The 26,024-nt window shown below is 40.9% G+C and overlaps 1 protein-coding gene across 2 annotated transcripts in view; it reads left to right on the plus strand.

Moving 5' to 3' along the window:
* The window catches only part of vps13b (vacuolar protein sorting 13 homolog B), a 301,790-nt gene that overhangs the window by 210,231 nt on the left and 65,535 nt on the right, over window positions 1-26,024 (plus strand). For both annotated transcript variants that reach the window (XM_023331569.1, XM_023331568.1), the window contains exons 38-41: window positions 2,380-2,769; window positions 12,679-12,881; window positions 14,044-14,260; window positions 17,550-17,734. In XM_023331569.1, the coding sequence (XP_023187337.1) occupies window positions 2,380-2,769; window positions 12,679-12,881; window positions 14,044-14,260; window positions 17,550-17,734 (995 nt within the window). The remainder of the gene's footprint in view (window positions 1-2,379; window positions 2,770-12,678; window positions 12,882-14,043; window positions 14,261-17,549; window positions 17,735-26,024) is intronic.

The raw sequence follows: 26,024 nt of genomic DNA on the forward strand, positions 1-26,024 counted from the left end.
ACAAATAACTCAACTCCAGGCTCACAGTGGGGACTTTTGGAGATGACCCTGCCAAAAAGACACAGGCACCTGGTTTACAGTCATATATTCAACCCCCCCCCCCCCCCCCCCCCCCCACACCCCCACCCCCCCCCCCCCACACACACACACACACACCCCTTTTTGCAGAGGTGTATGCTTGTGTGTTTATGTTTCTGTCAGACCCTGAAGTTCTACTTTCTTCAGCAGTAATAGATGCTGACAACTGAGAAGGGCCAGTGTATGATTCCCTACAGCTTGTTCAAATTAAAGGGTTGTCTTTAAAGATATGTGAACACCAACACATCTTTCTATCTTCAGTCTGTGTTTCTCTGTTCAGAGTCTCAAGCCTGAAATATTGGGTTATGTTATGTTGGAAGTCAGTATAAGTCACTTCTTACTGCTACTAAAGTTCTCACCTCTTAGTGGTGGCAGAGGTAAAGCTGTACCGAGATATACTGTATATGTGGGTATTTTCAATATACAGAATATAAACATCATTCCAACTTGAATTATCTTCTATGAATTTTTATTTGGTATAAAGTATAAAATTAATAAAACATATATTTAAAAACAATGTAGAGTGGTGCAGTCACTCTGCTCTCAGGTGAATTTCAGATGGGTCAAACAGGCAATAAATCACTTACCATCACCCTTAAGCAGCCTGGGGTTGGGGCAGTCGGGTGCTTTTTTTTAAGGTGGGGCAGAAAGGAACTTGGGAAAGGAGGGCAACCAATAATCAGAAGCAGGCCTCAATGTATAGTGAGTCAAGGCTGCTCTGGCCCTGACTGGGTGATCAGAGACATATTTATGTGGTTAGAGGGAGTTGATTAGGTGGCTGCTCAAGGAAAAGTAAGAGATTAAAAAAAACTGGACTAGAAAAGAACCAGAATATGAAAAAAGGCATAAAAGCAGGACAGAGGAGGAGAGGAAGGTGAGCAGAGGAACCTATAAAGCTGCACATAAACAGTTAATTTCACCGCTGGAAATGTTTCAATACAATTTACAAATATGGAGCCACTTCACAACAAATGTCATCTCAAGGCACTTTACAAAAAAAACAAAAGCATTGCAATATTATTTCTAGTAAAAGTGGTCATGTGCAGGACTTTGCCCTGCAGATTCCACCAAATATGAATTCACTCGCTTTTGGCAGCCATCCTTTCACCACTTCCACTGAAATAAATTAGATGGATTTCAGTTTTTCTTCTCTTTTCGTGTGCGTAAGTGAAGTGTGTGTGTGCTTGTGTGTGTCAGTATGTGTGGCACCTTTGGCTGTGCTCCAGTGTGCACCTTCCCTGGGTTGGAGTCGGACAGAAGGTTTAAACCCCTCAAAACTGCTTAAACGCCGGTTCCTTTGACGAGAGCAACAAAAACAGCTGCGCTTGCTTTCGTCCACTTCCCCTCTCCCATCATCATAACCAAGTGGAAAAACATGCTAATGGAAGTGGTGCAAAGCGGCATCGGGTTAATTCCTGCGCCTCCGTAAATTCCAGTCAAGTGTTTTTGAGGGCGAAGTGAACGATAGAGCAGCGTCTGATTTACGTAGAAGGCAGGAAGAAGATATTTTCTCCTGCCGTTCGGCGCTGCCACGTTAGGATGTTACAGTGAGGCAGCCAGGAACTCTGCGTGTGTACGTGCTGGGCTCAGCTCAGCATGCCAACTCATTGCATGCAGACTTTGTGATCGGAGAAGAGAAGAGCTCAAAGTTTGTTTTACAAGACTTCCCATGGGTTAGATAGCTTTAGATCTGTTCAGAGAGACACTCATGAAGCCTGCCTTGTCTTAAACCCCCCAGATGGATTGTGACCAGTTTATTGTGGCTTTTCCAAATTTGAAGGCAAGGTTGTAAACAGCAAGGCCCCCCGCCAATAGTGGATTTATGCTATTTCTGTTCCTACTTTTACAAACTTTAAAGGGAACTGCTTTTACACACACACACACACACAACAGTCAAATGGCTTATCATTAGATTGTTTGCAAGTCATTTGAAACTTCAATAGTCTCCTGGTCTATTTCAGGAGATGTTTATATGTGGTAAAAAAAAAAAAAAAGTCCCTTTTTTTCCCAAATTGAAAGAGCACAAGAGATTTGTTTATTACTGAGAGAACATCTTTTTATTACCTTCCCAAAAGCTTCGCTCTCTGTGCTTCCTGGTGGGATTTTTTTTCAGGACTCAGCAGCACATCATGAACACAAATCAGGTTGAACACAAATGGGCTTCTCTGAATAGTGTCTGATCAGAAGCTGTCCTTGGAAAAAAAAAAGAAGTTTATTTGCAATGCTATTTCAATTTAATTTTGTTTTACAGGATTTCCTTTTCTCTAAGCCTGCTTTGTTTTTTTCCCCGTTTCTTTTCAGCGGAGCTAAACGTGGAGCTGTGTCGTCCCCTGAAAATCAGTCCCACTCTGATGAAAATGGAGCAGGCCAAAGCCTACCTGCAGAAGGTCCTGCCAAACTACACATGGGAAAGCTCCAGCAAAACACCGTCTGCCTTCTCCACTCCTCACTCATCTCCAAAAAAGTCAGCACAGCGAGCCTTTCCCCCCCGATTAGACCCACACCACGAAGCATCAGCCCTGGGTAGAGCTAGCCCAGCCACATCTCTGACCTTCCACAAAGTCTCAGTGCACACAGCACAAATTGTCGTAGTCATGGAGACAGAGGCCTGTCCAATGAAGCCCAGCGTTACGGTATCTGTGTCGGCTATGACGTCTTGTCTCACGATGAAGTCAGGGCCTCGGATAGACGGTAAGTAAAAAACATGTTTTATCGCTTTTTCAGTCAAAGCAACAAAGCCTAAAGTAACTCCTGGTTTTAACATTATTAAAAATGGAACTGTGTAACTCAGGGCTGCCCAAAGTGTTGTTCATGCACGTTTGAGAAATCCTTTAATCTCCCACGGCAACCATTAGGCCGTGGGAGTCCTCCCAGGCAAAACACCTGGGTGGACCTAGCCCCACCTTCAAGGACGAAGCTCCTCCTCTGAGCTGCAATTTCCAAGCTTCTGCTTCACAGAGTAGCCCTCCCCTGCACTCGCCCACTCAGCTCCTTCAGACTAGCCAGCAGCAATTAGCAAACACCTGGTGGAACTGCATATCTGCTGAGCTCATTATGGAGCTATTGCTCAGTGAAACACTGGTAAACAAAAAATGTAAAGGCTTAACACTAGAATGACAGCTAGAACTAGAGGAGCCATGTTGTGATGACTTCCTGAAGGCAAGAGAAAAAGTGTTTCTTAAAGAGGCAGAGACCCAATTTCAAGGCGTTAAATTACAAAATCAAATTTTTTTAAGTTATATTTGATGTATGTAGCATTTTTATAACAACTTGGGTAACTAGCTACTTGATTGTGACATATATAATTAGTCAACAAACCAGCCAGTCCTGAAATGATCCTAAACACATCGAAGGATATCGAAGGAAAGTTCTTGATTAGATTAGAATGAAAACATTTTCCAAACCAACAGAAAAGAAAGCGAGAAAAGTTCTAAACTTGTACACCTTTGTTTTATGAAGGACTGTTTTCAGGATCTATAAGAAATTGTTCTTTTCTACTTTGTTTCTTGGAACTATTGCATGTTTAAAATTAAATGAAAGATCTACTATAAAATAAACACTGTGGCTCTCTGAGTGTTTTCAGCTTGGTGATTTTGACCCACAGTGCAATAAGTTTGGACACCCCTGATCTAACCTCTTTGGTGGGATCTGCTTTATTCTGTCTGAATAAACTGCTTCAGTAATAGTCTTGAAACGGGGAGCACTGGAAAACAACCTCACCTCATACGTCAGAGTCGATCATTTCCGAGTAGCGCGCTCAGTAATGCATTAAACTAAGCCTATGCATGTACCGTTTTAGTGTTGTGTCACTCATCTAGTAAGCAGATTATGTTTCGGAGCCAACAGGAACCCTTCCAGGCCCTTAAAGCATCCTCCCTCACACAGGGTTTGATAGCACACAGCTGTATACAACCTCTCAAGCAAAAAGCCATTAGTTTCTAATATGTCTGTCTGCGTTTAGTTGAGAGTTGTCTCTTGTGAATCTTTGTTAATCAGCAGAGTAGCATGAGTTCAAACTTTCCTCTTGTTATTTTTGTTTTCTAAAGAATGTTTGATGTTTAATCCTGCTGGGAAGATTCGACGTTCTGTCCTTGACTCAGAAAAAAAGATCAGAAAGCAATCTCCAGTAATGCTTTCAGTATTTTCTGGAATATTCGTGTTTTTTTTTGTTTTGTTTTGTTTTTTTGTTGTTTTTTTTAAAAACATGTTCTTGCCAAAGCCATCCTCAGCCAAAAACAAGGTTCGTCTGTAAACTGTAACGTGAGATATTTGTGTTAGTGTTGGATCTCAGCTTGTTGGTGGACTGTGTGGATTTGATTACATTGGTGTGGGGTGTGTTAGGATCTCAGAGAGAGCTTTCCGTGCATTAATGTCGGCGTGTGTGAGAGGAAGATGTTTGTTTTGTGTTGGGACGAACCTCTGGCTTCATCAGCGCTGCTATCCAGAAGGCATCACCGTGTTTCCATTATGACAATCAGAACTTAATGCTAACGTAAATGAAAAAGCATCCAGTTTCGCAGTCGCCGCCGGGTGTGAGGCTGCTTGCTGCAGCAAATCACCAAGGATTTCTCATTTCTTGGCATGTCTTTCAAATTGAACAGTACGTAGAAATAGAAGCATAAAAGGAGGAATACCGAGCCGACATGCTACATGTAGTAGATAACAAGAAACAGTCTGCCTCATCATTTTTGCAAGAAGATGCTTTATACCTCAGTGCTGCTGAGCAAAACATCTCTGGGTTTTTTTGGGGGGTTTTTTTCCTAGGGGTTCAAGGACAGAGCTGGAGCAGGGCTCTTTTAAGAGCCTGCATCTGTTTTACAGATGTTGTTAATATAGGGTTACTCCAGATAAAATGATTGTCAAAAATGTTAATTAAAACCTCAAACAATTTGCAGTTTGTTTACTCAAATCTGCATAACTGCACAGTGACACAATAGCCGGTGCTGCTGAGCCGTTCTGATTTCCACCAGCCTTTCAGCTGTCATCTGTTTTTAAAATGGTGATGGTAAAAAAAAAAGAAAATACAGTTGGGTTTGAATTGTTTTTATTCCGAGCAGTGAAAAGCATTATAGACACTACTCTGCTGACATGAAAGCAGCATGAAATCATCTCCTCTGATGTAAATTTAATCGGTTTACGGCTTTTGCTCTCTTTTGCTCCAGTAGTACTTTTCAAAGTGCTTTGATTTGTGGAGAGTGGAGACAGAATGAACTATATTTTTATGTATATTGTTTGTTTCCATCCCTGCAATATAAAAGGAGTCACTTCTGCTAAAGATTTTCCACGTTACCCAGAAACCATGTTTATTACCATCACTAGCATCATTCCCCTGGCTCTCGTTTAACGTCCTGGTTGTTACAGCTAAAACGAAAGATTAAGTGACTTTCTGACTTCTGGATAATATGTCTAACTTACCCAGAAGCCACATGGTCCCTTACAAACTAGGGCTAAGACTAAACAATTCTTGCTTTTCTTACAGCACTCTATTCACCTTAAGCATGTAGATTGAACCACATCAAGATTGAGGGGTGACTGGTGTCATGTCGTTTTGTGTCTTCCATCTTTGTATCTAAAATGAAACAGGTCGTCGGCAGTGTCAGTGTATCCGTTGTAGTAGCCACAGACCAAAGGTGCAAATAGCTTCTATTCCCTTTCACATTTTGTCACATTACAAGCTCAAAGTTTGTCTTTTATTTGAAGTGTGTGTAATAAACCAAAACAATGTATGCCATTGTTGTGAGGCAGAAGGGAAAATATTCTTTTCAAATTTTTTTTTTACAAGTAAAAATCTCAAAATGTTTGGCATTCATTTCCATGCCAACCCCATTTTACTCTGATAGCCCATAATTAGATACATTACAACGGAGTGCCTTCAGAAGTCTCCTAATTGGTAAATATAGTTTAGCTGTAATATCAGTATAAATCCAACTGTTGTGTGTGCAGATTTGGTAGAGAACACCCAAATCATGGAAAAAGCTCTTTTGTACTGTAAATTAGGGTTTCATTATAAAAAAAAATATTCCAATTAGTGGTTGGACTGAATTAGCATTTTGAATTGAGTTAATTGCAGGGCCTGTAACTAATAAATTAACACGTATCAACAAAATAATCAACATTCTGAAATGAAAAATCCTTTTTGCAGCTAAATTATTGAATAAATAGACATATGAGCTCATTAACAAAGACATTTGCATTCAATCTGTTTTTAAGTCAATTAACTGTCCAATTTGTGCAAAGTGCTGTTATACTCATTCAACTGTCTAGTGTTTCAAAAATTCCTGAGTATTCATGGAGCTACTTTGAAACGTATTAATACAAATGTTCCGGCTCGGCACGGAAAAAAAAGAAAAAAACTAGAGTAGTTGCATTAAAATCTATGTAATTAACTAATTGAAACAAGTGAGTTAAAGTCCCAGCCCTAGTAAGAATTAATTTCTGAGCCACTGTAGATATCTGACAAATATATAGCTTAGTTCCCGTGAGGGCTTCGACAAATAATGGTTCCAGATTTACTGGCATCAAAGAAGACAAACTGTCTCCAATTACACAGCCTGATCTCTGGTGACAATAGATGTATCTGCTGACTTTTAGCCTCAACTGCACCAACTCCATCACTCACCACTCATTCTACTCTGTTCCTAAAAGAAAAAAAAAGAAAAGAAAAAAAATTATACCTGGGTTTTTCTTTCCAGAGATAAAGGTCAGGATTCTGTTCACTAAGGTTGAGCCTTTGAGCTGGCGTAATAAGTCAGCTGGAAGTACCCCCCTGAGAGGGGCTGTACACGAGATGTTGGACAGAAGAATGGAATACCACGACTGCTTCTGCTGTTGTTTCTCTGCTGGTCTTTAATGCCAAAGTCAGACTAATGGGCCAGATATTGAACAGGTATCAGGGTTATGTTTTTGTTTAAGGCCAAACAAAAAAACAGACAAATCAAAAGGAAGTGATGCAACAATAATTCAAAGGGTGTTTTATAAGTAATTGGTGAAAATAAAAGGTTTAATGAACGAATTGGATGATGAGAAAGGTTGTCTGAAAATAGAATAGATGAGCTACTGAGGGACATAACTCAGGATAAAAGAAGCTGGAGGATAGAAAAGAGAGAGGGCTGGATGAACGACAACATGAGATTTGCTGTAATACAGGATGGACATTGAAACAGAATACCACTCTATGTGATCAGTACGCAGAGTCTCTCTGTTTCTGTCGTTTCAATCACCCCATTCCAACCTGGCTTCATCAGCAATCCCCCCAACCCCCTCGCCTCCCGTGAAACATCTGGGGCTCTGTACCTGGGCTAGCAGCCCTTCAGCCAGGGGACAAGATGGAGAGAGCGGGGATTAGGTTGACAGTGAGGTGTGTTACCAGATCCTGTGTTAATGAAAAGCAAGTGGAAGCCCTGCATTCCTAGCTCCATCCGTGGCTCACCACTCCCTAAGGTAGGGGGGCATTTATAGTTCAACAGAAGAGAGGAGGAGGGTGGGCAAAAGAGGGAGAACAGATGTCCATGAAACGGGACCCTCCCTAATCTCTCAGCTCTCTTTCTTACCGTGCCCCTGACTTCCTTTAAAACACACACATACACACAAGCCAACTGATGTTGGTGCATGGTATTGGGGAAACACACGTGTGCAAAACTTTTTCCTTAGTTATTTGCTTCTGTGGACCCCCTGTTGGTCATTTTAAATCTTCTTTTTGTGAATGGCACAGAAGACACTTAATATGTATGTCATCTGATTTTTTTTTTTTTATTTCCCAAACCACTTTTTGAAATTATGATCATATGATTGCTTTGCTGAAAGGAACATTCTCTCAGGCTTTAGTTGATGTATTGGTCCTAATCATCTAGAGAAGGTAAATCATCTGAGGGCAACTACTTGTTCTCAAAGCACCATTGCACATCAAGGCATTTTGATCCACACAACTAAAGCTCACTGTATATTTTCTCTCTTATTGGAGCCTCGGTCTGATGCTTGGTTTGAACTTCACCATGCAGTCCTAGCTATGCCTATCAGATGTGTTGAGTTGCTGCCATTTGATTGGCTAATTTGCTGATTAAGCAATTGAACAATGAAGTGTGTGTTGCAGCTGGAGACGTGAGTTTGGATTAGGTTCACAGAGCTTTATGTTTATGCATTTGGCAGAGGCTTTTATCCAAAGCTACTTACAAATGAGGATGTAACATGACGGTGTTTATAACGCTTATGACCATAATGTTGTTCTAAGCTTTTATTGCATATTAAATCTGACTATTTCTTTTCTTCAAGATTATTGAACTAAGTAATAATGACTTGCTTTACTTATATCCAGCCTAACTTTTAGGACTCCCACTTTCTTCATAAGAATAAATTGTTGAATTTGTACTAAAACAATAGCTACAACTACTTAACTACAGTCCAGTTTAGCCATAAGTTTTATTCTTCATTATAACTAAACAGATAACCGACTAATGACCTCATTCTAAACAAACACTGACAGGTGATCAAACATGCAGCTTAGCTATTAAATCAAATAAGCATATGTACATAAAAACATCAATAAATTCTCTCTTTTCCTTTTTTCTTTCATGCTCTAGGAAACTCTTGCTTGCACCTTGTTCTGTATTACACAGTCAGATCTATACTGAACAGACATATTTCTTATTAAGTTCAGTATAAACACAAAAATATAGAAAATGCCAGAGATATTTTTTGATATTTGCTCAGTATCATCATGCTTGAACTGTGGAAACGTCTTGTATACAGCTATCATTGTTATATCATTTGTGATAAACAAAGGGGAACAAATAGATAAATCCTAACCTGTAGTTTATGCAGCCTGAAATTCTATTATTCTGGTCTTAGATTCAGACTTAAAGACTCATATCTGTTATCTAGGTCATGCGTGGCTTATGTCATGAAACCCATATGTTGCTCATCACCAATCATCAGCTCTGTATTTGTAATTGGCTGGATGACACACGGCTTCCTGCGCTGTGCCATTTTGGCTGACAGTGTCCTCTTCGACAAAACCAGTTTCCTCTAGTGTCCTATAGTGGTCTTGTGGTGAGTGAATAGTGTATTTCTGTGGTGAATGACAGTATATTACTGCCATTACTCTTAGCATCCCAGAAGGTCTTGAGGGGCCTCTGCTAGTTATGTAATGACTCCTTTAGGTTTCTACTAATTGATACCAGTACACGGTGGGGTATAAATCAGCCAGGCAGTGGTCAGATAACGGCTGCCAGGGAGAAACCGACACGGTAAATCAGTCTCCAATCCTATCTCATCTTACCCGGGTGTTTGCCATAGATGGATTTCACTTTAGGATGATTTCCATCCACCCTTTTTCCCACCACCCAGAAGGTTTCCCCTCTGTTTTATTCACAGCGTCAGCCTGCAGGGGATATGTGCATGTACACTTGATTACCGACAAGTTATTGCATTAGTCGCGCAGGTGTAGTTTTTATGAATTTAAAATATATACATAGGTTTCCCAAAGAAGTAGCAAGAAATCCTACTGAGTTTCACAATATCAGATGTCTTTGTAATACAACACATATTTTATATAGGAGACAGGCCTTGACTGCAGCCAGACAGGGAAGTTTACTCAGTCCGAGTACATGCAGTGGATGGAATAAGTCCTGCCATAGAAGAAGATGGATCTATGAACTATGTAGTAAGGTGAAATAAAAAACTAAAAATGAGAAAGTAACTTAATCCCTGCTTCTTGCCTATAAGGCATTCAACCAGCTCCTGAGTACAACCCCCTTGTACTTCCTACTCTATAATGTCTCTGAGGAGAAGATGCTTTAAAATGTTGTTGGACTTCATTTTTCTTCCTCTCTTTAGCAACATGATTTTCCCCTCAAATGTATTTCTTACCTTTGCTTTTTCTTTTGTCTATGCGGTGTTTTACCAGTAGTTTGTAAAGGGTTTTTCAAAATGCTTCACTGCAAGGCATGGCTGTGTTTAGATTTTACGGGATACACCAACTTCATCTTAAAGACCAAAACATTCATATTAGAGTGAAGGTCAACTGGGGAGTCTTTGTATGTGTTCACACCGGCCCTGTTTAGTCCGCTTTAATCTAACTCTGGTTCGTTTATATAGAAAGTCCAGTTGGTTTGGGGAGGTGTGAATGTGCACCAAAAAGTCTTACTCTGGTTGCCCTACAAGTCTAGGTCTTGGTTCAGTCTGTTATAGTGAGCTCAGAATGCACATGCGAATGCCAAGTGGATAAATACCGCACAAAAAGCTGGAGGCAAACTATAGTGTAGGTCATTCTGGGTAACTATGACCAAAACATAGGCTCACGCCACTAGAGCTAGTGGGAGAAATAGCTTGTGGTCCTTTATCAATGACAAAAGAGAGATTCTACAACCTCTAAAAACACCAATCCATTTTTTTTGCATTTTGTGAAAGAGGAAGTTACACTCAGTGTCTTCTTCAGTTTTTCGTGTTGTGGTTCTTGGTGTAGTGCCACCACAGGCATAGAGGTAAACAGGTTGCTCAAAGAGTTTGGGGAGTTTGACACAGTGCAGTGTGAAAATAAATTACACCAACTAAAAATGTAGCAAATGTTGCAATTTTGATGCCCAGACTGTCAGGAGTGCAAACACCCTTAAATTCCTATTAGTGTGAGTTAATCTGTTTGCGCGGTGGCTTTGTCAGATGAACCTGCAACCTTTACGTATGCTTCATACTGCCAAACCCAGCTAGTTAAATTGAGAAATTAATATATACAGTAACAAGCCCAAAGATGGCACCTTCTCTCTAATAGTTCAGCGATTTGTCCGTCCGTTTTTGTTGAACATCTTTACATTCACTCAACACCTTCAAACTCTAGCAGTAATGTCCTTTGGCTGTCACATCTTTGAGGGCAAAGCCAGGGTGGCAGTTTGGTCATAGAGAGGAAAAACAGATACAGGGAGGATGGAGAAACTTGCCTCGGACTGTTATTTGACTTGGACAGAAGAATAAAGCCAGTAAGAAAGGGATTCCCCCCATTAAAACCACTCCCAGCTTGGTTGATTATGGAGCATGCTGGCTGCTGCTGCTGGCTTTCGCACCAGGATGCTGCGGTCAACTGAGCTGTAAATGACGCACAGTGAGACAGGAGAAGCTGGTTTGCTGCTCATTCCCTGCGCGAGGGAGAATATACACGTGTGAATATGTGTTTCCACTTGTTCACCTGGGTGTGAAGTCCGTTTGTTTTTACATCTGCATGTACAGTACGCAGCCATTTGGATGTAGTTTTCTGTGTTTGTGTGCTGATGTACGCCTTCATTTAACCTAAACTCGCTCATATATACATTTGTTAGAGAGTCTCGATTAAAGTCCCTTTGGGAGTTCCCTTGGGCTGTCTAATAAATCCTGCCCATGAAAATAAGCCCAATGTCCAAAGTCCTATAAGTAATCCAACAACTCTGTCTGTGCTGTATCACCAGGAGTTATTAACAGGTAAACTGCCAGCTTGTATCAACAATGTTTTTCCTGAGAGAGATGAGTCATCCCAGTGTAATATTTCCCCCAGATTGTTTTATACAAGCAAGGCCCTCTTTGACTGCATCACTCCTGTTGCGTTAGTGCACTCTCATGTTTAATAAGATGTTCTGAGTCAATCCACAAAGCCTGGAAAGATCAGAGTATTCCTGTGTGTCATTTCATCATGTCATCCATCACTGCTTTCTCGAACCCTTTAGTTTTGACTCTCGCACTTTTTCCCATCATCTTCGTCTGTATCTGTTGATCTTGTCATTTATCAACTCCTTCCTCAGCTCCTCCATATTCCCTTCCATTCTTTCTCAGGCCCTATTTATCCTCCTCTTACCCCAAGTGAACCCTAAGCCCAGCAAAGCCACTCGTTACTGAAAACAGTGAGGTTTATCCATGTCATGTTTATATCAGTGTAAGAAGCAACCTTTCTCCAGAGGTCGGCTCATTCGGGTTTAACAGATGTTTTCCTACTAGATGGCCAATTTGTGGCCAATTTACAATCTCCGATTCTTGGGAGTTCTGATATGCAGACACTGGTGTTGGATAGATCAGTATTTTCTATAGGAACTTCAGAATACAATAAAGTACTACTTTTCAACATTCTGGACTTGAAAATCAGCTAAATATTTATGGGAAAATTAAAAAAAGAATTTCTGAAAAATGTAACACAGCTGTGTCCCCAAGGTATCTGAACAAATTAAATCCAACTAAAAAGAACGGCATGTCATTTCTGCACATCTCAAAATGGAATGTACAAAATCCTTCAAAATAAATGGCTGCATTCATTTTAATATCTGGAAAGAAAAAACATATAACAGATTTTTTACAGATATGTTTGTTAAACATTTATTTATTTGTTATGACTATACAGAAGCAGGTGGTGAGACAGCAGTTTGTGCTATACATCTCTCCACGCAAGACTTTACTATGATTTCAGCATGATTAGCACGATTAGTATTACTAAAATTAGCACTCTGTGTCTATTCTCTGATAAGTAAATAGAGTCTTATAATAACCATAAGACTTTCAAAGAATGACCAACATTTCTCTAATTTTTGAAAGAATAAAACAGAGCAACCTACTGGTAACAGATTTCATTAAATCTTTGTGTTGCATTTTCAGACCCAGTCGAGTCTGCGTCTGTGCTGTTGACGGTGAAAGACGCGCTGGTGAAAACGGGACTGCGGGACCGGGGCCACGTGTTCCTGGGGCCGTTTTCCTGCAGCAGCTCCCTGGAAGCTCGGTGGTGCCGGCACAGCGGCAGCCCTGGACCAGAGCCCGGCCCCCCTAAGCTGCTTCTGGACCTGAAGGGAGGTCTCCTGCAGGTTTGTGCGCCTATGGCATCAGTTCATCTCTCTAAATCATGAGATTTATTTCCCTGCTCAGCTTCAGCTCACAGGGGTTAGGGTTAGATACGTGCCTCTGCACCTGGTAGAAAGTGAGAATGAGTGAGAGTCACTCGATGTTTCTGTGAGGATATTGTAGCTGGAACTGTCTTCTTTCCGAAAGATACATTTTATATCAATTTTGCAATCTGACAACACTTAAAATCTGCAGTTATATTTCCTTTTTGCAGAGGATTCTGTCTTCTCAGGGCTGAAATGGGGACTTCTTTAGCTTTGAGTCATATCTTCTGGTTAAGTAGTGGAATATTGTAAATCTATTTATAGTCTGGGGTGATCTTCTGCCTTTTTTTCCCTTCTTTTTTACTTGTGAGAAGTTACATAATGCAAACTGAAAAGTCCCTTTTCTATGTGACTAACAGTTCACATTTTTCTCTAAATAATATTCCACATTACTTCCACAGGGGGAACACCCTTACTCATGTTCAGGTTTCCTTAATGCTTTTATTGCATGTCCATTAACAGGGAAATCACTTCCAACTCAACACTTAATATGTAATCATACATTTCCCTCTCCAAATATTACAGTTTGTGGTGTTTTGATCAATTGCTGCATCAAAACCACCGGAATTCCTTCCGAATTTTTTTTTGTCCTTTTAGGGCTCCATCTCCAAAAACCTGGGGAAAAAATCCCCAAATTTTCCTGTTTTTAGAGTTTAGTTACAACCCACTCTCGCAAGTTAGTAAGTGGTGGGCAAGCACGCAGGCAGCTCTGTGTGTGAAATCTTTGACTCAAATATTCCAAGCCCTCAGTTCAAATCTCAGGCACACTCACTTTGATGGCACATAGGAAGGGGAATGCCATGGGTGAGTGAGGAGAAAATCAGGCGCTGTTGTGTAATCTCAATGAGGTTGTGAAAGGGCAAATGTGGAGGCCAACCCTGACTGTTTGACTCCTTGTTTTGGCAAAGGAATTGCTATTCCTGATCTAGGCTTTATGAAATGAAATATTGGTCAGGGCTATTTTGCAACTTTTTTTTATTATTATTTTCAAAAGAACTCCCTTTCCTTCTTTGCTATCTGATCTTACATGTTGGCATTCTTTTCACAGCTGACCCAACTCCCTCTTGTTCTTTCCCAACAGGTCTTTTGGGGTCAGGAACATTTGAACTGCCTGATGCTGGTTGAAGAGCATCTTCGTAACTACCTCCATCTTCATAAAGAGGATTCTAACAATAGCTGGTCTAAGGGAAAGGCCTGTCACACCCAGCCTCCCCCCTCTCCCGTCGCTCCCTCCCCCAGGACAGAGCATAGCTCAGATGACCTGCGCACTGGAAACTTTCAGTACATTCAAGACTCAGGTAAATGTTCATGCACTAAACAATATTGGTAATGCATTTTCCAAAAGCATTAATTTTCTTTGATGTTATAACCACTGACATAGAACAACACAAAGGGTATAAGTTCAAAATTATTTTTAAAACTGGGACAGTATGTATTAATGAAGATTAATATGTAAATACATGAGATTTTAGCCAGGCAACTAATTTCCATGTATAGTCCCATTGGCAAGTGGATGTTAAATGTCAAAATGATAAATGCAGGAATGGTTGACCCCGTCGCTAGGTGTGGTAGATTCCGTCGCTAGGTATGGTTGACCCTGTAGCTAGGTGTGGTTGACCCCGTCTCTAGGTGTGGTTGACCCTGTTGCTAGGTGTGGTTGACCCTGTCGTTAGGTGTAGTTGACCCCGTTGCTAGGTGTGGTTGACCCTGTCGCTAGATGTGGTTGACCCCGTCGCTAGGTGTGTCTTCAAGGGATTCTTCTACTTGTTTAATGGCGGTTGGCAAAAAAAACTTCATAGATCATTACTGCCACCAACTAGTAAGGAGTTTGGTCCAGATGTTGCCAGAAAAACAAAACAACAACAAAAAACAAACTCATAATCCTGTCAGGTAAATGTCTTCACTATAGATTATGACCCGGTAGCTTTCACCAATCACAGCCGGTTTTAGGTGTGATTGGTTGATACACAAAACAAAATAACAGACACAAAAAAAACAAATATACCCCCAATAATCAGTGGATAGAAATTTATAATGGAATCTTGACTGGATTAAGAAAAGTCTGTCATGATGATGACACTATGCAAAATTGACTTTGCGGCCACATAGTATCAACATGCAGTAGCTGCTCTTGTCACAGTTCCATCCATTTTACGGACAGTATCTTTCTGTTGGTCTTTTTTCCATCTGTCCGGCTTAAGACACACGTACTTTCACTAAAAGTCCTCACTACTAACAATTTGTCACCTTCTGATCTCCTTAATGTCTAAGGTTAATTGTGAATAGCTTTATTCTTACCAAGGTAAAATTTTAAGAAAAATCTTAGATCTCCAGAAATTCTTAGAATTTTCCTAAACTAGGAGCTTCTTTTAGGATTGTTTTAGAATACTGGCCCAGATTTGCAGAGTGACCAAATCAGCGTTGTCATGTTAACAGATTCTCCCACCTGAGCTATTTATCCCGTCAGCTCCTCCAGAGTAACCATGATCCTCATAGCTGCTTGTGTGATTACCTGAAGAGTAGGTTGCCATCACTTGTCTTGGTGGGTTTGCAGTTGTTTCATACTTTTTGCCTTTTTGGATGAATTTTTTTTAAAGGTATGTACATTGTCCTTTTTAGCACATTGTTCAGGAGATAGTGTAACATTAAGACAGCAGCTTGTTCCCTGTCATGATCGATGGTCCAGTGCATTTCTTGTCCAAACAAAAAAAATCCTAATTATTATTTCAACTAAAAATTTAAAACTTTGGGAGTTAAAAGTCCGTTAAGATGCGCATTAGCTTAAAACCAAGTTAGATCAAAGCTCTCTGTTAAAAGAAGTTTCATCAGGCATGTCTGCCTGTTTCCACTCTAAGTAACTTTGTGTTTATTCCCTTTCTTTGTGCTTTGTGTTCATACACACAGACAGACACTCACAGCAACATACACAGAGGATCAAACTTCTCTCTGGCTGAAGCCCAGCCTTCCACTCTGTCAGCTGTGGTTGAGTCTTTGTTTGTTGCACTGTTCCACTGCTCTTTGATGCATTTAATATTCTGGCTGAGGCTGAAGAACGTACAGTGGTGAACTGGAACCAAGAGGACAGTCTGTCTGCAACATGTTGTCAACAGTGAGAAAAGTCAGTGCCCCAAAGTACAGAGACGGGCTACGGGTGCCCCCAGGGCCCAGCTCAGACATGGCTGGGTTACACGAGCAAAACGTAAATGAAAGGTGGTCAGAGAGAGAGAAGGGAGAGTCACTGTCTCACTCACTCACAGGGTAAGTGGGTGAGACAGTGACTCACTCACCCTTAGGAATAGAGCAAACAAAACAGCAAAACTGTTTTTTTCTTTCTTTCTTTCTCTCTTTCTTTCTTCCTTTCTTTCATCCCCACTTTTTAACTAGTCTGAAGTTACCAGTGAAAAAGTTCTCATTGCAAAGAGTAAAATTGGACCCAGGCAGAGTGGGTCAGACAAAAGCAGCAGTTCCCTGTTTGCCTTCTTCTCTTGTCCTGAATAAACACGGGTCCCAAACAGCAGCTGAGACGCAAGTCAAACATCACTCTGGAGCTTCGGTCCTGTGCTGTCCAGCTGCTGCAGGTGCTTGGCACGGTTTAATCTGTACATGTTTACAGAATGGCAAAAATGTTTACTAAGGTACGTTGTTTATGCAGAGCTTCTGACTCACATAAACATTCAGAAAATGCAGATACAGGGTTTCTACATTTCTTTTTTTCTTATGTGCAGCAGTGGACACGAGTCTTGACTAAGAAAGTCTTGATCTCTAAGAAAGGAAATACGAACAATTTGTTTAAACATTCCACCAGAAATCCAAATAAAATATTTCAAATTGTGTTTACTATTTTAATTGTGTACAGCTTAGATTTTAGGTCCATTGTGTATCTTTTCTTATAGCCTGAGCTTATCTAGTTAAGCTTTCTTGGAAGTGACTCTACAGTTCATATTCAGTGTTAGATTACTGTATAAAGTCATAGTTACATCTACCTCCTGAAACTCTTATGGACATGAGTTTAAACGAAATGTATTAGTTGTTCATGGCATGTGTTTTTTGTTAATGCAGATTTTCAAGTATCTCATTACAAAACTTTGATGGAAACTGCAAAATTCAAAATAACTTCCTCAGTTTTGTAAAAATGTTTTTAGTCACTTGAGGAGTTTTTTGGCTTTTCCGGAGAAGAGTAATTTTTTTTCCACTTTACTTTTTGTGATTTTGTTTCCTTTTTGTATCATTTTAAAAGTTTGCTCAAAATTCTGACTTAGTTAAATTCGCATGACGTTTGGATGTACGTGTTGGTGACATGTGTGAACCTCTTGGTAATGAGACATGTTGCATCTGATGTTCCTGTGTAATTTGGCTTACGAACGCTTTTTCTAGAGTTTTTTATTATTATTTTTCCATGTGGCCCATTAATAAATTTTTTTAAGTGAAGTCAGACCTGATGGATCTGATGCATCTCTTAGACCTTCATTTTGTTTCCTTGCAGCATCATGACTCATGTTTTCTGTTTTGTTGCTGTGCCCCTGATTATCCTTCTGTTTGCACTGGCACATCCAGCTTGTCGTTATTGTTTTTCATATCATCTCCCAGGATCCCAGAAGCTGCCGGGACCCCATGAGGTTGTGTTCTACAGCGAGACCGAAGACAGCCCCGGGGTGATGCTGTGGCGGTACCCCGAGCCGCGCGTCCTCACCTTTGTCAGGATCACGCCTGTCCCCTTCAACACCACCGAGGACCCTGAAATAAGCACGGCTGACCTGGGTGACGTCCTACAGGTAGCGTGGGGCTCTCACGTGTCACCAACACAAACACTCAACACTTTCTCAGTTTCTGCTTTTCATGTGTCTTTTTTTTTTTCGCCATAAAACCGCAACAAAGCGAGACTGGTGATTTATCACGCAGCTACGTGTTGCATGTATATCTTTATTGCTTCAGTTGTATTGGGATGTCTGCTGCGAGGCTGGGGTTGTAAGACGAGAAGAGTACACACACATCCCTCTCCCAGGTCCCTGCCTAACATCACCTGCACTGAAAGAGCAGCAAAACGGTTTTAGATCTGGGCTGCGCGCCATCGCGATTCCCCTGTCAGGACTCATGTTACGGAATGACCGAGACCTCTGCTGTCTCTCCAAACTTGTAATACATGTTCGGACAGCTGTGGAAGTCATTCCGCGCTCTGGTGTGAATAGCCAGGTGCCTTCAACCCCAGATGAGGTTATATTTTGGCAGGTCTGTTGCGGCTACTGAGCCTGCAGGGCCTCGGTGGGGGTTAGAACATCCTTGTTTTCCTCCCATCACTCATCCTCGTCTTCCTACCCACCGCCTCACTGTCCGGATAATTACTTTGAATAAAGGATGGAACCCGATTTATTCATTTAAGCTCATTTGTTCCCCCCTAAAGCCATAACACAATGCTGTCATAGCAACTGTTGCTCATTTTGAAACCTTCCATTTTTGTAATTGTCTTTCTCAGCATTGCATCTAAACCCTGTTTTTTCAAATGAATAAATGCCATTCTTACTATTAGATTTATACTTTTGTTGTTTTTTACTTATAAAAAGCAGCTGTAGAACAAGAGATGACTTATCCCCATGTGTTGCGATATATTACAAGAATTCATTAAAAGTCCAATAAAAAAGTAGATTAGGATAAAACAGTACATTGTTGCAGCAATATAATGTTTCTCAAGGGCTTTGACAGTTAGGGAGGGAAATTCAAGAACAAAGTTTTGTTAATTCTTATTTATGTGTTATTAAAATTCCTATTATTAATTAAAAAAAAATGTCTGTTTTTATGGGTTTTTGTCCAGAGATGAGACAGACCCAATTTTGTTACTTTTTCAGCTCCTTCATGGCTATTTTTACCCCCAAAAAATCCACTCTTAATGTTAAGTTGCGTTCCCTCCTCCTTTCCCTTCTGCTTTTCATCATGGCTTATCTCCCTCATTCTTCTTGGACTCCCACAGTCGCTCCACCTACGGTGCAGATGTTCGCTCTGTTTATGCGTGCCGGCCCAGGAGAGGCAGGGCACTGGAAGGTGCTGCAGCTGTGCGACTTTTGAGCGCGGCCCCCACAGCTGCAAGGACTGCAGCGAGCGCAACGCCGAAGCCTCTCGCTGATTGGCCACGTATTGGGTTACGGCAGGGACTGGTGGGAGCTGGGGCACTTGGAAGTGGGAGGCGGAGAAGATGCAGTGATAGACAGTAAGGACGAGGTTAGGTCGGGAAGGAAGAGTCGAACAGATAAAGATTCTGCGAGGGGAGGGGGCGAAGAAATACTGATTTGTCGTCTTCTCCAAGACAAACAGAAGCCTCGGTGTAAGTTCTACAAGAGGATGATTTATTACCCACCAATGAAATGTGAAAAATATGCTTTTCTGGCTAATGATACACTGTGGTAACAGTATGTAGTGCCAGTCTTTCATTATTGGCTTGACAGTTTATTTATATTTAAAGCTCATGTCTTTAACTCCCGACTGAGGTAAACGTGACTAACGTGTTTCTTTGGATGTTCACATTAGAACATTACAGCAGCAGCCTATTGGAAACGGGGTTTGATTAACATGTGGTTTCCATATCGCGCCTCTCTTGTCATCTGTCAAAGAATTATTACATGCGACAAGACTGTTAAAAGGAATCAGGTAATGAGAGTGTAAATGCTACAGTGCTGAAAAGATGACACTCCAGGCACACATCTTTTACTGAAAGCACTTCATTTGGGAATTAGAAGCAGATATTTGCAATGTTTTTGTTGTTGTTAGTTAATGTTGACTTTAAAAACAACAGTAGAGAAATTGGCATCTGTGTACTTGAGAAATAAGAAAATAGCTATTAAATCATTAATTTAGTTGTGCAAGTTTGGAACCAAAGAATGTAGAGGAGGAGAGGTTGTGTGTCCATCACAGTACAACAATTTCAAAATAACAATCTGAAAAGTGTGTCGTGCTTCCCCCCCTCCCTTCATTATTCAATATTTTATAAAACCAGCTTTTGTTGGTATTACCTCAAGCAACTTTTCACATCTAGGGACAGAAAATCTGCAAAACAACTGGAACTCGCTCAGATTGCAGATCATTTTCAACTTTTGCCCAGATTGTCTGGACTTTGACTTATAAATATTAGTTGATCCAACTCCTCTCACTTGAACCAAGGTGTGCAGTTCTCTCCACAGACTCACAAAGGGTTGGTTTGCAGATTTTCTTACACCGTAGTTATAATTTTGAAAGAAACAACACATTTTTTTATAATTATTTTTAAGATGGGAAAGAAAAGATTTAAAAAAAAGGGACCTGAAAATGCACAAATGCCCAACATTGCATCACAATAATATACACTGTTCACAGTGCTTTACACAATAAAAACATAAGAACATTCTGGGATGTGGTGGCGCAGTGGTTAAGCACAACCCACATAAGGAGGCCTTAGTCCTCGACGCGGCTGTCGCAGGTTCGATTCCCGTCCTGACGACCTTTGCCGCATGTCTTCCCCCTCCTCTCATTACCCACTTTCCTGTCAATTAACTATCAAATAAAGGCCACTAGAGCCAATAAAAAAATAAAATAAAAAATCTAAAAACATAAAATAGTGAAACCAGTAACTAACATTACAATTTGTCAAATGCCATCATCTAAATCACAGGTGTCAAACTCCAGTCCTGGAGGGCCACTGCCCTGCAACGTTTAAATGTGCCTCTGCTGCACCACATCTGAACAGAATAATTAGGTCATTAAGGTTCTGGAGAACTGATCTACACAAGGAGGAGGTAATTAAGCCATTTCATTCCAGTGTTTTGTACCTGTGGCACATCTAAAAACTGCAGGACGGTGGCCCTTGAGGACTGGAGTTTGACACCCCTGATCTAAATCATCAATAAACAGTGATAGAAGGCCGAGTTTGTAGTTATCTTTATCTGGCTCTGAAGGTTCAGTTCAGACTCCATCACTACACCCAAATTTCAGGCCTGATCTCTAGTTTCCTGCTGTAATAACTGAAGCTGTGTGTTGACTATAGATTGTTCTGCTTTAGGTCCAAAGATAATAGCTTCAGTTTTGTTTCTGTTCAGCTGGAGAAAGTTATGAGACATCTGTTCAGTACTCGGTTGGGTTCTGAGTCACCTGTTGACATCATAATGTAAAGCAGTGTATCATCTGCGTAGTTATGGTAACCAATTTTACAACTTACTATAACTTGAGGTAGTGTAAGCATCTATAGATATTGAATAATGAGGGGTCCCAGGATTGAACCTTGGGGTACCCCACATGCGACTTCTGTCTGCTCCAATGACAAATTTCCTATTGAAACAAAGAAATTCTTGATCTTTATGTCAGAACCAGTTGAGTACTGGACCGGAGAGTCCTACCAACTCTCCAGTCACTTCAATAATATGTTGTGGGCAATAAAGCCATATATAAAAAATAAGCTATTGGATCTTTTTTTACCACTTTATAACTACATAATTCTTAGCCAATGCTTTTTCTACATGATTTAATAGTACAATGTTTTTCCCTTCATAAACGTTATAATATTGTCTTAAAGCTTTTCTACATCCCAGATTTACCTCGTTTGACTTTCTGTAAACCAGCCATTACTGATCCTCCTTTTTTAAATGATTAACGGTCTAAAATGCCCAGATAGAGTCCATAAAATTCCACACAGAGCAGTAGCCGGGCTTTTCCTCCGCTGGAATCTCACATATCTAACATGTTGTCTGTGCAGAGAGGGAACCTGAAGAGAAAAGAGACAGCGCTCTGAATTTCTCAGGCCTATAAAGTTACAATACAGCCATTTGGAAGTGGAAACTGATAGTTGTGAAGAAATGGAAACTGTAAAGGTAGGGAAAGAGATGTAATGTATAATAAAGAGAGAGGAAATTAGCATTAAACTGTCTGATCATTCTCTGTCATTTAGACAGAATGTTTGGATGATTTATAAATGGAGACAGGGGGATTGAACTCCTGAGCAGCTAAATGGACACTGACATTTTTATACCACTCAACCTCCTTGTCACCTGTTTTTCAGTTTTTGTCATTCCCGACACGACGCGACCTCTCTTCTTTTGTTGTAGCTCCTCTCTCAGCCGAGTGTAATAAATGAGCAGGAGAGGGGCTAAATGGAGGCAACAAGGGGGGTTCACTCCTTGCCTTGCTGCTTGCTCGTCCCCAGAGAAGATCGTATTAACATTTTATAAAATCAAGATTTCCTGCATTTAAATACTTGCGGTTTCCCAACTGGTTCCAGTATCTCAAAGGGGAAATTCAAACCACCTTTCATTACTCAAAGTGAAATTGCTGGCCGTGCTGGTTTTTTTGTTTTTTTTTGTATACAGTACAAAGGGACCGATATCATAAGCGTCGGCTTGTTGGGGTTCAGCTAAGAACCGACAGGGTCCACCTGTAGAGAGAGTACTGGAGTTCCTTGAGTGGTGAGGAAATCAGCCCGATCCCACCGTGGGGGACTAGAGGAGGAGACGCTAAAAAGAGAACAACAACCTAACTTCATAAAATAAGTGCAATGTACATTCTGTTCTCAATTAGATTACCTTTTCCCCACACCAGCTTTGTTCTGTGTGGAAATAGGTTAATGTGATCGTCCACTTGCTGTTCAAGAAAGTTTCCAAATTGCTCTGACTTTTTCAGACAAACCTCACACCATCCGCTCCCCCGCTGCTGATTTTATGGATGACAGTGTAAGGATTGCCTTTCATGTGCCAGTGAGGCTCTGTTGCTATGGAAGCCCTGCTGGCCTGAGACAGATGCCATAAAAATGTCCTGCGATGATCGAGCAACCTGCAGCTATAACCATTTCTCAAGCTGCTTTGTTTGTCATATTTTTTTTAATATAAATAAGAAACACATAACAGCGAGTTCTGCAACCACATTTGCCACTTACATCGCACCTTTTTTTTATTTTTAATGAAGCATGCTTTTTATGCCGTTTGTAGAGATATTGCACTTGTTGACGGGGAGCTTTGGATTGGATGTCAGGTGTTGTGATCTGTCGCTTCAGATAAACACGGTGAATCAGAACGAGCGAGGCGCTATTGTAGCCAAGATAACTATTATTATAGAAGGATGGTGCGCGAGCAGGCCTGCGTTAGTCCCAACTAAAGCACTATAAAAATAAAAGACTTTCCATGTGGTTAATTTGATCTTGGAGTTTCTACACCTCATCCACCAAAAACTCAGCTTCTTTTCCAGTTTCCAGTTTGGCTTTAAGTAGGAAAAAAACAACCAAAATAATAGCTCAAAGATCTCAGCGTGGCCTTATTCCTGATTTTCCACACTGATTAATGTTAAAATATATCAGCCCATATGACACAGCATAGCAGGAGTCATATTCAGAACAATTTTCATTGCATTTGCTGAATAAACATTTGCTCAAGACAATGTCAATTCAATTTGTCTTCGAGCTGATAAGAAGTAGCTCGCTGCAGATTGTTTTTTCCCCCCCAGCATATAGGCATCAGCGAAATAACATAATAGCGGTGTTGATATTGTTAATAAAAATAAAGGCACACGACGCCGTGCTTGTCAGCAACCACGGCCTCCGAGTGAGCTGAGGGAGTCTTCAGTTGCAGAAACATTTTTTTGAAAATTTAGCAGCAATCACACTTTGGCCAAGCCCAGAACCCTGAAATAATTTCTTTCTGTTGTGTATTTGCTTTAGAGTGCCTGCCTTGAGTTAACCTTCTGAGAAACTGCGATCACTCAAACAGATCCAGAAAAATAAATCTCCGCCGAGTGGTAGGCTGCAGTTTTTTCCTAAACAGAGCTGGGTGTCAGGAATGAAAAGATTTATGCGAGCTGCCAACACTTCTGAATCCCAAAATATTTGTAAGCAGTTTGGACTATTTAAAAACTTAAAAATTCCTCAACATGGTGCTCAGGGCCTTTGAACCGCCCGTCCGAAAATGAGACCCAAAACATTCGGCACATCAATTCGACTGATATTTTGCCCAAGGCCGGGCTGCCAGGCTCACTTTGTTGAATGTTTGAGGAAAACACAGATTGGACTCATCCAGCTGGGGGAATGTCAGCTATTCAGACTTGCATATTGTTTTTCAGATAAGGTACACACACAATCAGGCAGAGGAAGCTGACACTGCCCACGCTGCATCATGTACTTGCATACAAACGCACACCTGTGTATACACACATGATTTCCTTTGTCTCTCCCAGAACTGGAAAAGTCCCGCTCTTGGATATACAATCCGTTGGACTTTTGACAGGTGTGCTCACCTCCCCGAACCTTTTCCGTCTCCTGTCCACCAATGAATTGGTTGTCATTCATCTCCACTTTCTCTCCATAGCCAGAACTGCAATTGGACGGAAACATGACGCACATTCAGCCGCGCATACGTATTCCACTCTACTATATATGCCTCAGATATCCATTTCTATATGCCGTCATGTGGATAGGATATCACAGGTGCAGAGAAAGAGCACGCATGGTGTTTTAGCAAACCGACTCTGGGAGTTCTCAAAAGGGATTCGGTGAGTTTCCGCTCCGGTTGCTCGGCGTTGGGATTGCGGGTGCACAACTCTGTCAGGTACAATTAGGAAGAGTTGATTCTAGGAAAAACCTGTGTGACAGTTCATACATGATGTAAGCTTCCAGTTACCTCATTCGCCTGACAAATGGACACACACACACACAACATTAGCGTCTGTGTGTTGGACATTCCCAAGAGTTTGGTAGTTGTCCAAGGAGCTGTACACCTGCGGTGAACAATTCACTTGTTAACAAAACATACACACATGTATTCATGACTTTCCGCCTGCTGTTCTTCAGGTGTGTTCTCAGGAGTGCTCTGCCACTTTTGATCCATCAGTAGCAAAGTAGTGCAGGCGGTCAAGGGGAATGTGAGAAGCTGGTTTAGTTCACACAGCAGAACGGGACGCATTTCTGTTCTTTTTGGCGCGGCGCCCTACGATTCATCACATCTTCTTTAAAGGAACGCATGAGCAGGAGCTGTTGTTATTCAGTGTGAAAACCAGCCACAGCTTTTCAGCGCTGATGACTGTCACACACTTGACAAGCTTTAGGCATCTGGCAATGTGCTGTTATGGTGGAGATGAGTTGCAGTCCTACTGTGTTGGTGGTCTTCTGTCATTTCTTGACAAGATTAGAAATGTGTAGGTAGTCTTTTTTTTTTTTTTGTCTGATTAAGGCAAAAATCAAGGTTACAAATTGAAGCAACCCTAATGACGTTTCTTTTCAAACTCACACTGAGAGCTGATCAAGTGTTTCCAAGTAGAATAACTGAGTGATGTAGAGGTAGGGTGCTGTAATAAGCAAAAAACAAATGTAATGGCTTATTGCACTTTTCATGTTCTGTGTTCAGTGACTGCCAGTCAGAGGTGATTGGTGTCCAGCCTGTCTATCCTATGTACAGTACCAGGATGTTTAAATAACTACCCACTTTAAATGTGATTAGATTTAAAGGTTGATAAAACAGATGGAGAGTTCTTATGAAGCAGTAGAAGTCAGCTTTGGTCCCAGTTGGACTAGCCTTGTAAAAACCAGTCTCTTGCTCTCTGCTATACTTCGTACAGAAGGTCTGGACTGATATTTAGATACAATTGCTTGCTGGAGTCTGGACTCTGTTGAGGTTTCAATCAGTTGGATCTGATTTTGCCCAATTTCTAATGTCTGGGAGTGATACTACGGAGGCCCCTAAGGGACATGGAGAAAAATTTTATTTTTGCGTTGCCTCGCAAATTTTCTGCGTTCCCCCGCCAAAACCAAATATTGCTTGCTGCAATATTGTCGGCCTATTCTGTATACAGTCACAAATGACAATTTAAAGTTTAAAATATATACACATTAAAGAGTCTCAGTGAAAACATGTTTATATATTCTTAATTCTTTGGTGATAATAACCCCGCGATAATAACTCAAAAATAATCCAAATAGTTTGGATGTATTTTTTCTTACAGAAAGTTTCTGTTCATAGGTTTGTGGTGCATCTCTATCCTAAAGAAAAAGATATAAAACTTCAAATATTTCACAATGGGTTTAGGGTTACCCTAACCCTGTCACCACCGTAAGAAAAGCTTTCAGTATTC

Source organism: Xiphophorus maculatus, chromosome 3, assembly GCF_002775205.1.
Source record: "Xiphophorus maculatus strain JP 163 A chromosome 3, X_maculatus-5.0-male, whole genome shotgun sequence".
NCBI lineage: Eukaryota > Metazoa > Chordata > Actinopteri > Cyprinodontiformes > Poeciliidae > Xiphophorus > Xiphophorus maculatus.